This window comes from Coregonus clupeaformis, chromosome 13 (assembly GCF_020615455.1).
Source record: "Coregonus clupeaformis isolate EN_2021a chromosome 13, ASM2061545v1, whole genome shotgun sequence".
Lineage (NCBI taxonomy): Eukaryota > Metazoa > Chordata > Actinopteri > Salmoniformes > Salmonidae > Coregonus > Coregonus clupeaformis.
In genome coordinates this window covers 814528-828349 of record NC_059204.1, presented here as the reverse complement: position 1 = coordinate 828349, position 13822 = coordinate 814528, and the positions used below count along the sequence as shown (strand labels likewise).

The 13822-nt window shown below is 45.2% G+C and overlaps 1 protein-coding gene across 1 annotated transcript in view; it reads right to left on the bottom strand.

The window, feature by feature from the left end:
* Positions 1–11475, bottom strand: part of alg9 (ALG9 alpha-1,2-mannosyltransferase) — an 80013-nt gene extending 68538 nt beyond the window's left edge. Inside the window, exons 1-2 of the mRNA XM_041893384.2 lie at positions 11260–11475; positions 10192–10327 (exon numbers count right to left, since the gene is read on the bottom strand). Of these exons, the coding sequence (XP_041749318.1) occupies positions 10192–10327; positions 11260–11402 (279 nt within the window). The 5' untranslated portion in view covers positions 11403–11475. The remainder of the gene's footprint in view (positions 1–10191; positions 10328–11259) is intronic.
* Positions 11476–13822: the final 2347 nt, after the last annotated feature.

The following is a 13822-nucleotide window of genomic DNA, read 5'->3' as shown; positions in this document are numbered from 1 at the left end:
TGAGTTCTTACTCGTCAACACATCCACAGAGAAGTTGGAACCAGTGGGCGGAACCACATGGTCATGAAGCTAACTGCAGTAAGACCAATCCTCTCAGAATGTACAGTATGCTAAAGCTGCAGAGCATAACATGGGAGATCTGCCAGACAAACCCCCTTCATGAACGTCAGAAACTTGCAGTCTTGATACATCTGCTTACATTAATGCTGGAAACGGCAGGTCTGTTAACCACTTCCCCACTTCTACGGTGTCATCATCCCAGCCTGGCTTCTCTCTACATAGGTCCTCCGGAGTGGCGCAGTGGTCTAAGGTCAAATGGAAATAGGTCTCTCAGTGTCAGCTTCACTGGTAGAACGGTGCCAGAACACCAAGAGCGTCGTAGACGATGTTCCCTCTAAGCTCCCGTCGGACTGCCGCGCAGAAGACATATGAGCCGGTGCAGAGACGCACGAGATTGAACTTCACTCTACTGTGGGAATTGTGATCGAATCAACACAATATTAGCCACTTTCAATGTAACATACCGAAACAAAATGAACTATGCAAGATTTAGTATGCAAAATGAACTGTTCAATACATGTTCTTGTAGGCAGAGCGTATCGGAACAGGCATGACTCAGGCCGTACTCCACCGGTGCACCATAACCAATCAGAGCTGCAGTAGGTCTATATGCAAATAGCCACTGCCATACACTGCATTCGGAAAGTTTTCAGACCCCTTGACTTTTTCCACATTTTGTTACGTTACAGCCTTATTCTAAAATTGATTAAATTGTTTTTTCCCCCTCATCAATCTACACACAATACCCCATAATGAAAAAGCAAAAACAGGTTTTTAGATTTTCTTGCAAATGTATACAAAATCTAAAAACTGAAATGTCACATTTACATAAGTATTCAGACGCTTTCTTCAGTACTTTGTTGAAGTACCTTTGGCAGCGATTACAGCCTCGAGTCTTCTTGGGTATGACGCTACAATCTTGGCACACCTGTATTTGGGGAGTTTCTCCCATTCTTCTCTGCAGATCCTCTCAAGCTCTGTCAGGTTGGATGGAGAGCGTCGCTGCACAGCTATATTCAGGACTCTCCAGAGATGTTCGATCGGGTTAAAGTCTGGGCTCTGGCTGGGCCACTCAAGGACATTCAGAGACTTGTCCCAAAGCCACTCCTGCGTTGTTTTGGCTGTGTGCTTAGGGTCGTTGTCCTGTTGGAAGGTGAACCGTCGCCCAAGTCTGAGGTCCTGAGCGCACTGGAGCAGGTTTTCATTAAGGATCTCTCTGTACTTTGCTCCGTTAAGCTTTTCCTCAACCCTGACTAGTCTCCCAGTTCCTGCCGCTGAAAAACATCCCCACAGCATGATGCTCCCACCACCATGCTTCACCGTAGGGATGGTGCCAGGTTTCCTCCAGACGTGACGCTTGGTATTCAGGCCAAAGAGTTCAACCTTGGTTTCATCAGACCAGAGAATCTTGTTTCTCATGGTCTGAGAATCCTTTAGGTGCCTTTTGGCAAACTCCAAGCGGGCTGTCATGTGACTTTTACTGAGGAGTGGCTTCCGTCTGGAAACTCTACCATAAAGGCCTGATTGGTGGAGTTCTGCAGAGATGGTTGTCCTTCTGGAAGGTTCTCCCATCTCCACAGAGGAACTCTGGAGTGACCATTGGATTCTTGGTCACCTCCCTGACCAAGGTCCTTCTCCCCCGATTGCTCAGTTTGGCCGGGCGGCCAGCTCTAGGAAGAGTCTTGGTGGTTCCAAACTTCTTCCATTTAAGAATGATGGAGCCACTGTGTTCTTGGGGACCTTCAATGCTGCAGAATTATTTTGGTTACCCTTCCCCAGTTCTGTGCCTCGACACCATCCTGTCTTGGAGCTCTACGGAATAGGGTCTGAATATTTATACTTCCAATCAAAAGTTAGGCCACTCCTACTCATTCAAGGGTTCTTCTTAATTTTTACATTGTAGAATATTTACATTTACATCATTTAGCAGACGCTCTTATCCAGAGCGACTTACAAATTGGTGCATTCAACTTATGATAGCCATGATATTATTATTTTTATGGGGGGGGTGGGGGGGTGTGTGTGTGTGTGTGTGGGGGGGGTGGTAGAAGGATTACTTTATCCTATCCCAGGTATTCCTTAAAGAGGTGGGGTTTCAAGTGTCTCCGGAAGGTGGTCAGTGACTCCGCTGTCCTGGCATCGTGGGGAAGCTTGTTCCACCATTGGGGTGCCAAAGCAGCAAATAGCTTTGACTGGGCTGAGCGGGAACTGTGCTTTCGTAGAGGTAGGGGAGCCAGCAGGCCAGAGGTGGATGAACGCAGTGCCCTCGTTTGGATGTAGGGACTGATCAGAGCCTGAAGGTACAGAGGTGCCGATCCCCTCACAGCTCCATAGGCAAGCACCATGGTCTTGTAGTAGATGCGAGCCTCAACTGGAAGCCAGTGGAGTGTGCGGAGGAGCGGGGTGACATGAGAGAACTTGGGAAGGTCGAACACCAGACGGGCTGCGGCATTCTGGATAAGTTGTAGGGGTTTAATGGCACAGGCAGGGAGCCCAGCCAACAGCGAGTTGCAGTAATCCAGACGATGACAAGTGCCTGGATTAGGACCTGTGCCGCTTTCTGTGTAAGGTAGGGTCGTACTCTGTGAATGTTGTTGAGTAATAGTGAAGATATCAAAGCATCAAAGCTATGACATAACACATATGGAATCATGTAGTAACCAAAAAAGTGTTAAACAAATCCAAATATATTTCATATTTGAGATTCTTCAAATTAGCCACCCTTTGCCTTGATGACAGCTTAGCACACTCTTGGCATTCTCTCAACCAGCTTCATGAGGTAGTCACCTGGAATGCATTTCAATTTACAGGTGTGCCTTCTTAAAAGTTAATTTGTGGAATTTCTTTCTTAATGCATTTGAGCCAATCAGTTGTGTTTTGACAAGGTAGGGGGGTATATTTTTTTATATAAATTTCTCTCAGCTTATCATCAGACATTCAGACATGTAAGCGCTGTGCTTGTTTAATGTCCTTCCTTATAAGCGTGCTGAAAGTCTGTTGTCAATTTGTTTACTGTAAAATAGCATTTTATCTGGTCAAACCAAGGTTTACTAAGGGTTGGTAACAGGCTGATTGGTCAGCTATTTGAGCCAGTAAAGGGGGCTTTCCTATTCTTAGGTAGCGGAATGACTTTTGCTTCCCTCCAGGCCTGAGGGCAAACACTTTCTAGTAGGCTTAAATTGAAGATATGGCAAATAGGAGTGGCAATATCGTCCGCTATTATCCTCAGTAATTTTCCATCCAAGTGGTCAGACCCCGGTGGCTTGTCATTGTTGATAGACAACAATCATTTTTTCACCTCTTCCATGTTTCACCTTTTTCACAGAATTCAACATTACAATGCTTGTTTTCATAATTTGGTCATATATACAAGTACCAGGCTAAAGTTTGGACACACCTACTCATTCAAGGGTTTTTCTTTATTTTTACTATTTTCTACATTGTAGAATAATAGTGAAGACATCAAAACTATGAAATAACACATATGGAATCATGTAGTAACCAAAAAAGTGTTAAACAAATCAAAATATATATTTGAGATTTTAGATACTTCAAAGTAGTCACCCAAACTGGCATGTCATGCCTAATCTTGCCAAAGAAAACGTAGCTGACAATATCAGTGGGTTTTGTGATGAATGAGCCATCTGATTCAACATTTCATTTAAGGTGCTCCAAAGCTTTTTACTATCATTCTTTATATCATTTATCTTCAAATCAAATCAAACTATATTTGTCACATGCGCCGAATACAACAGGTGTAGACCTTACCGTGAAATGCTTACTTACAAACCCTTAACCAACAATGCAGTTGAAAAAATAGAGTTAAGAAAATATTTACTAATGTAAATAGTCCGGGTGGCCATTTGATTAACCTTCGTTTCATAGTGTAGTTTCTTCTTTTTATTAAGTTTTGTCACATGATTTCTCAATTTGCAGTACGTTTGCCAATCGGTTGTGCTGCCAGATATGCCATACCATTTGCCTCATCCCTCTCAACCATTTAATTGTTCAATTACTCATCAATCCAAAGGGATTTAACCGTTTTTATAGTCACAACCATACAACCATAGACCATACAGCCACAGACCACACAACCACAGACCACAGACCACAGACCACAGACCACACCAGGCCAGGACCTCCACATGCGTCTTCTTCCCCTGTGGGATCGTCTGAGACCGGCCACCCAGACAACCGATGAAACTGTGGGTTTGCACAACCCAAGAAATTCTGCACAGTGTCAGAAACCGTCTCAGCGAAGCTCATCTGCTCTTCATCCTCACCAGGGTCTTGACCTGACTGCAGTTCGGCGTCTTCGCCGACTTCAGGGGGCAAATTATCACCTTGATGGCCTCTGTCACGCAGGAGGTGTGCTCTTAACGGATGAATCCCGGTTTCAACTGTACCGGCAGATGGCAGACAGCGTGTATGGTGTCGTGTGGCCGAGCAGTTTGCTGATGTCAACATTGTGAACAGAGTGCCCCATGGTGGTGGTGGGGTTATGGTATGGGCAGGCATAAGCTACAATGCATTTTATCGATGACAATTAGAATGCACAGACATAACGTGAAGAGATCCTGAGGCCCATTGTAGTGCCATTCATCCGCCGCCTTCGTGTTTCAGCATGATAATGCACAGCCCCATGTTGCGATGGATCTGTACACAATTCCTGGAAGCTGAACATGTCCCAGTTCTTCCATGGCCTGCATACTCACCAGACATGGCACCCATTGAGCATGTTTGGGATGCTCTGGATCCTACGTGTATGACAGCTTGTTCTAGTTCTTGCCAATATCCAGCAACTTCACACAGCCATTGAAGAGGAGTGGGACAACATTCCACAGGCCACAATCAACAGCCTGATCAACTCTATGCGAAGGAGATGTGTCGCGCTGCATGAGGCAAATGGTGGTCACACCAGATACTGACTGGTTTCTGATCCACACCCCTACCCTTTAAAAAAAAAAAGGTATCTATGACCAACAGATTAATATCTGTATTCCCAGTCATGTGAAATCCATAGATTAGGGCCTAATGAATTTATTTCAATTGACTGATTACTTCATATGAACTGTAACTCAGTAAAATCTTAGAAATTGTTGCATATTGTATTTATATTTTTGTTCAATGTATTAAGTTAACTGTCTAAAGTGTGCTAAATTGTATTCCAGGGCGTGTTCTCAGAGCATGTGCAGAACAGCTGGCAGGTACAGTGGGGAGAACAAGTATTTGATACACTGCCGATTTTGCAGGTTTTCCTACTTACAAAGCATGTAGAGGTCTTTCATTTTTATCATAGATACACTTCAACTGTGAGAGACGGAATCTAAAACAAAAATCCAGAAAATCACATTGTATGATTTGCATGACATAAGTATTTGATCACCTACCAACCATTAATACACACACTCACAGGGCCCTGCACACTGATACTCCAACACACATACAAACACTCACGCCATCATTTGCTCACACACACATAATATGCACATACATTAATACTGACTCTACACACACACACACACACACAATCATCATATACACTGCTGCTACTCAGTTTATCATATATCTTGATGCCTTGTCACCTTACCACTACACACTATCAACAAGGCAGGTCCTTCAGGCCCTAGTTTTGTCGCACCTGGACTACTGTTCAGTCGTGTGGTCCTTAAATGTACACGGAGAGCTAACATTAATAATATGCATGTCAATCTCTCATGGCTCAAAGTGGAGGAGAGATTGACTTCATTGCTACTTGTTTTTGTAAGAAGTGTTGACATGCTGAGTGCACCGAGGTCTCTGTTTAAACTACCAGCACACAGCTCGGACACCCATACATACCCCACAAGACATGCCACCAGAGGTCTCTTCACAGTCCAGAACAGACTATGGGAGGCGCACAGTACTACATAGAGCCATGACTACATGGAACTCTATTCCACATCAAGTAACTGATGCCAGCAGTAAAAGTAGATTTAAAGAAAAACAGATAAAAATACACCTTATGGAACAGTGGAGACTGTGAAGAGACACACACAAGGGTATAGACACACATACACATAAGACACGCACTCTACACACATGTACACATGGCTTTTGTGTTGTAGAGTAGAGTGGTGGCCTGAGGGAACACACTTAATGTGTTATGAAATGTAATGTCATGTAATATTTTAAATTGTAAATAACTGCCTTAATGTTGCTGGACCCCAGGAAGAGTAGCTGCTGCCTTGGCAGGAACTAATGGGGATCCATAATAAACCCCAGGAAGAGTAGCTGCTGCCTTGGCAGGAACTAATGGTGATCCATAATAAACCCCAGGAAGAGTATCTGCTGCCTTGGCAGGAACTAATGGGGATCCATAATAAACCCCAGGAAGAGTATCTGCTGCCTTGGCAGGAACTAATGGGGATCCATAATAAACCCCAGGAAGAGTAGCTGTTGCCTTGGCAGGAACTAATGGGGATCCATAATAAATCCCAGGAAGAGTAGCTGCTGCCTTGGCAGGGAACTAATGGGGATCCATAATAAACCCCAGGAAGAGTAGCTGCTGCCTTGGCAGGAACTAATGGGGATCCATAATAAACCCCAGGAAGAGTAGCTGCTGCCTTGGCAGGAACTAATGGGGATCCATAATAAACCCCAGGAAGAGTAGCTGCTGCCTTGGCAGGAACTAATGGGGATCCATAATAAACCCCAGGAAGAGTAGCTGCTGCCTTGGCAGGAACTAATGGGGATCCATAATAAACCCCAGGAAGAGTAGCTGTTGCCTTGGCAGGAACTAATGGGGATCCATAATAAACCCCAGGAAGAGTAGCTGTTGCCTTGGCAGGAACTAATGGGGATCCATAATAAACCCCAGGAAGAGTAGCTGCTGCCTTGGCAGGAAACTAATGGGGATCCATAATAAACCCCAGGAAGAGTAGCTGTTGCCTTGGCAGGAACTAATGGGGATCCATAATAAACCCCAGGAAGAGTAGCTGTTGCCTTGGCAGGAACTAATGGGGATCCATAATAAACCCCAGGAAGAGTAGCTGTTGCCTTGGCAGGAACTAATGGGGATCCATAATAAACCCCAGGAAGAGTAGCTGTTGCCTTGGCAGGAACTAATGGGGATCCATAATAAACCCCAGGAAGAGTAGCTGCTGCCTTGGCAGGAACTAACAGGGATCCATAATAAACCCCAGGAAGAGTAGCTGCTGCCTTGGCAGGAACTAATGGGGATCCATAATAAACCCCAGGAAGAGTAGCTGTTGCCTTGGCAGGAACTAATGGGGGATCCATAATAAACCCCAGGAAGAGTAGCTGCTGCCTTGGTAGGAACTAATGGGGATCCATAATAAACCCCAGGAAGAGTAGCTGTTGCCTTGGCAGGAACTAATGGGGATCCATAATAAACCCCAGGAAGAGTAGCTGCTGCCTTGGCAGGAACTAATGGGGATCCATAATAAACCCCAGGAAGAGTAGCTGTTGCCTTGGCAGGAACTAATGGGGATCCATAATAAACCCCAGGAAGAGTAGCTGCTGCCTTGGCAGGAACTAATGGGGATCCATAATAAACCCCAGGAAGAGTAGCTGCTGCCTTGGCAGGAACTAATGGGGATCCATAATAAATGCAAATACCTCCATCACTCCAGTATCCCTGCACATTGTTAATATGGTATTGAACTGACCCTGTATATAGTCACCTTACCCCTATACATATCTACCTCCATCACTCCAGTATCCCTGCACATTGTTAATATGGTACTGGAACTGATCCTGTATATAGTCACCTTACCCCTATACATATCTACCTCCATCACTCCAGTATCCCTGACCCTGACCCTGTATACAGTATGCTAACCCTAACCCCTGACCCTGTATACAGTATGCTAACCCTAACCCCTGACCCTGTATACAGTATGCTAACCCTAACCCCTGACCCTGTATACAGTATGCTAACCCTAACCCCTGACCCTGTATACAGTATGCTAACCCTAACCCCTGACCCTGTATACAGTATGCTAACCCTAACCCTTGACCCTGTATACAGTATGCTAACCCTGACCCTAACCCCTGACCCTGTATACAGTATGCTAACCCTAACCCCTGACCCTGTATACAGTATGCTAACCCTAACCCCTGACCCTGTATACAGTATGCTAACCCTGACCCTAACCCCTGTATACAGTATGCTAACCCTAACCCCTGACCCTGTATACAGTATGCTAACCCTGACCCTAACCCCTGACCCCGTATACAGTATTCTAACCCTAACCCCTGACCCTGTATACAGTATGCTAACCCTGACCCCTGACCCTGTATACAGTATGCTAACCCTGACCCTAACCCCTGACCCTGTATACAGTATGCTAACCCTGACCCTAACCCCTGACCCCGTATACAGTATTCTAACCCTAACCCCTGACCCTGTATACAGTATGCTAACCCTGACCCTAACCCCTGTATACAGTATGCTAACCCTAACCCCTGACCCTGTATACAGTATGCTAACCCTAACCCCTGACCCTGTATACAGTATGCTAACCCTGACCCTAACCCCTGACCCTGTATACAGTATGCTAACCCTGACCCTAACCCCTGACCCTGTATACAGTATGCTAACCCTGACCCTAACCCCTGTATACAGTATGCTAACCCTAACCCTGACCCTGTATACAGTATGCTAACCCTGACCCTAACCCCTGTATACAGTATGCTAACCCTAACCCCTGACCCTGTATACAGTATTCTAACCCTGACCCTAACCCCTGACCCTGTATACAGTATGCTAACCCTAACCCCTGACCCTGTATACAGTATGCTAACCCTAACCCCTGACCCTGTATACAGTATGCTAACCCTGACCCTAACCCCTGACCCTGTATACAGTATGCTAACCCTAACCCCTGACCCCGTATACAGTATTCTAACCCTAACCCCTGACCCTGTATACAGTATGCTAACCCTGACCCTAACCCCTGACCCTGTATACAGTATGCTAACCCTGACCCTAACCCCTGACCCTGTATACAGTATGCTAACCCTAACCCCTGACCCTGTATACAGTATACTAACCCTAACCCCTGACCCTGTATACAGTATGCTAACCCTAACCCCTGACCCTGTATACAGTATGCTAACCTGACCCTAACCCCTGACCCTGTATACAGTATTCTAACCCTAACCCCTGACCCTGTATACAGTATGCTAACCCTGACCCTAACCCCTGACCCTGTATACAGTATGCTAACCCTAACCCCTGACCCTGTATACAGTATGCTAACCCTAACCCCTGACCCTGTATACAGTATGCTAACCCTAACCCCTGACCCTGTATACAGTATGCTAACCCTAACCCCTGACCCTGTATACAGTATGCTAACCCTAACCCTAACCCCTGACCCTGTATACAGTATGCTAACCCTAACCCTAACCCCTGACCCTGTATACAGTATGCTAACCCTGACCCCTGACCCTGTATACAGTATGCTAACCCTAACCCCTGACCCTGTATACAGTATGCTAACCCTAACCCCTGACCCTGTATACAGTATGCTAACCCTGACCCCTGACCCTGTATACAGTATGCTAACCCTGACCCCTGACCCTGTATACAGTATGCTTACTTACTTTACCATGTTCTTCTTATATCTTGTGTGTTTTTGTTCCACCTTGTTATTTTTGGTGTTACATTGTTAGATGACTACTGCATTGTTGGGGTTAGAGCTTGCAAGAAAGGCATTTCATTGTACATGTGCATGTGACATAAAACATTTCATACTTGAAACTTAAAATGCTCTGCAGTTGTGCATTTGGTTTGCTAATTTAGTAGCTATATGGCTATGTGGTTAGCTTCTTCCAAAAATCAAGCATTTATTTACTTATTAAAAATATCAAATCAAACTTTATTTGTCACATGTGCAGAGTAAACCTTACCATGAAATGCTGATTTATAAGCCCTTAACCAACAATGCAGTTCAAGAAAGAGTTAAGAAAATATGCAAATAGTCCGGGTGGCCATTTGATTAATTGTTCAGCAGTCTTATGGCTTGGGGGTAGAAGCTGTTAAGGAGACTTTTGGTCCTAGACTTGGCGTAACAGGACAAATATAAGTACACCCAAAAATATTATTATTGTATTATTACTCACCGGCTCCCAGTAGTTGTAGGTCTCGTCACAGTCGGAGATGTTGCTAAGCAACGCAGCACAGAACCGGGCTGACAGGAGACATTTAAATGCTGTGGAACCTTCCGGAGCCCACACCTGGCCTCCTCTGCTGACACAACTACACACACACACACACACACCGAGAGAGTGAGTCTACAGCTACCCTCCACCAGACCCACAGAGCAGCTACCCTCCACCAGACCCACAGAGCAGCTACCCTCCACCAGACCCACAGAGCAGCTACCCTCCACCAGACCCACAGAGCAGCTACCCTCCACCAGACCCACAGAGCAGCTACCCTCCACCAGACCCACAGAGCAGCTACCCTCCACCAGACCCACAGAGCAGCTACCCTCCACCAGACCCACAGAGCAGCTACCCTCCACCAGACCCACAGAGCAGCTACCCTCCACCAGACCCACAGAGCAGCTACCCTCAACCAGACCCACAGAGCAGCTACACATCACCAGACCCACAGAGCAGCAACACATCAAAGGTATTCAACACACACAATATTATCTCTATGGAGGCTCCAGCTACTATGGATGAGAGGGGCTCATCACACGTGTCGTTATTATTGCAGGTGTGGAGAGTCACTTGGAACACGTCATCCTAAACATGCACTCTACTAGTCTCTTTGACTAGACTAGCTGTAAAACTGGAGGTAAAAATAAATACACACACTGACCTCAGAGTTACAAGATCAACTGTAGAAGATGGCTGTGTCTGTCTGTCAGAGGAATCGGCTAGCTATAGCTAAACTCAGTGTAGACGGAAGCAGCGACAGACAGAATAACTGAACTGAAGACGAGTGACAAAGAGAAAGATAGCTAACTACTGACTGTGGCTAACTAGCTCCGAGACTGACTGATAAACTACAGTTCACACGTCCTGTCACGCTCAGTGTTTCACAAGCAATACTGTCACTTTTAGCAACAGATGGGTTGGTTGTCAGTGCAGTGCAGTGAGCCAACGTTAGCTAGCTAAGTTAGCATTGACCCGGTAGTATCCCCTGTAACTGTAGCTCCCGGTAACAGGTACTGTACTCACTCAGTCCGTGTGTCGGAGGTTTTGGTCTCCTCGCCGGCCTTCTCCTCTCTCTGCGCCCGGGTGTCGCTCAGCAGATTCAGGCTGTTATTAGCATCTTGTCTGCTGCCTCGCCGCGGTCTCTGCTTACCTCCCTTAGCCGCCATGTCTACTACTGGCGCTGCTGAGCCTCGCCTCGCCCTCACTATGGTGTTTTGTGGCGAAAGCGCTGAGATAGGGCAAAAGGCTCCGCCATGTTTAGTGATGGCAAGATGACACGTGTGCGCTGTGCTTGACATCCCTGAGAGCTATAATGAAGCAAGAAACCAGGAGAAGGTGTGTATATGATGGTGTCATTTCTGTCTCATCATAAAAAAAAAAAAGTAGGGAGTAATGTTGAGCACGGGTGGAGAGAGTTGAGTTTCCATAAAACATTTATAGGAGATGATCATGTTGAGGAGCTGAGACACAGAGAAAAATATTGAGTGGAAATGAGAACAAGACATTAAGTGTCCCTGCTCATGGTATACTTGCTTGCACTCTTTCGAAATTCACCTGCGCTTGCACTGGTTGCAACCCAGTCCCTCATTAATTATGTACAAATAAGTACAATGTTTTTATGTACTAATAGCACAAACTCATGGCACATCGAACGCCAACAATGCCACGCCCCTTCTGAAACCTTTAACTTGATGTTCTCAGAGTTTGTGCAATTAGTACAAATAAACATAACTGCTTATTTGGACGTAGCTTGCTATTTTACAGTGAAAGCGAGGTAAATTATCAGATAAGAAATGACCAATAATCTAGTATTTTCTGTATTTCGGCCCGCATAATTCTAGACTATTATTTTATGTTAATCAGTTATGTGTATTGCTTTATTATCTTGTAGATAGGAAGTTATCTTTATTCGCCCTGGCCAACATTGTTGTTGTATGCTAACGTTAGCGTGTTGGTTCCTGGAAGCCTGCAGGCCTTTTATTTCTTTTATTTTTATCTATTTCCCCTTTATTTAACCAGGTAAGAAGCCAGTTGAGAACAAGTTCTCATTTACAACTGCGACCTGGCCAAGATAAAGCAAAGCAGTGCGATAAAAACAACAACACAGAGTTACATATGGAATAAACAAAACGTACAGTCAATAACACAATAGAAAATAGAAAATCTATATACAGTGTGTGCAAATGTAGTAAGTTATGGAGGTAAGGCAATAAATAGGCCATAGTGCAAAATAATTACAATAGTATTAACACTGGAATGATAGATGTGTAGAATATTATGTGCAAATAGAGATACTGGGGTGCAAATGAGCAAAATAAATAACAATGTAAATAACAATATGGGGATGAGGTAGTTGGGTGGGCTAATTTCAGATGGGCTGTGTACAGGTGCAGTGATCAGTAAGGTGCTCTGACAACTGATGCTTAAAGTTAGTGAGGGAGATAAGAGTCTCCAGCTTCAGAGATATTTGCAGTTTGTTCCAGTCATTGGCAGCAGAGAACTGGAAGGAATGGCGGCCAAAGGAGGTGTTGGCTTTGGGGATGACCAGTGAGATATACCTGCTGGAGCGCATACTACGGGTGTGTGTTGCTATGGTGACCAATGATCTAAGATAAGGCTGGGATTTGCCTAGAAGTGATTTATAGATGGCCTGGAGCCAGTGGGTTTGGTGACGAATATGTAGTGAGGGCCAGCCAACGAGAGCGTACAGGTCACAATGGTGGGTAGTATATGGGGCTTTGGTGACAAAACGGATGGCACTGTGATAGACTACATCCAATTTGCTGAGTAGAGTGTTGGAGGCTATTTTGTAAATGACATCGCCGAAGTCAAGGATCGGTAGGATAGTCAGTTTTACGAGGGCATGTTTAGCAGCATGAGTGAAGGAGGCTTTGTTTGCGAAATAGGAAGCCAATTCTAGATTTAACTTTGGATTGGAGATGCTTAATGTGTGACTGGAAGTAGAGTTTACGGTCTAACCAGACACCTAGGTATTTGTAGTTGTCCACATACTCTAGGTCAGACCCGTCGAGAGTGGTGATTCTAGTCGGGCAGGCGGGTGCAAGCAGCGTTCGGTTGAAGAGCATGCATTTAGTTTTACTAGCGTTTAAAAGCAGTTGGAGGCCCCGGAAGGAGTGTTGTATGGCATTGAAGCTCGTTTGGAGGTTTGTTAACACAGTATCCAATGAAGGGCCAGATGTATACAAAATGGTGTCGTCTGTGTAGAGGTGGATTTGAGAGTCACCAGCAGCAAGAGTGACATCATTGATATACACAGAGAATAGAGTCGGCCCAAGAATTGAACCCTGTGGCACCCCCATAGAGACTGCCAGAGGTCCAGACAACAGGCCCTCCGATTTGACACATTGAACTCTATCTGAGAAGTAGTTGGTGAACCAGGCGAGGCAGTCATTTAAGAAACCAATGCTAATTACTCTGCCAATAAGAATGCCGTGATTGACAGAGTCGAAAGCCTTGGCCAGGTCGATGAAGATGGCTGCACAGTACTGTCTATTATCGATCGCGGTTATTATATCGTTTAGCTAGCTGTTTAAACATCTACTCGCTGTTGTTATCATTTATGTAA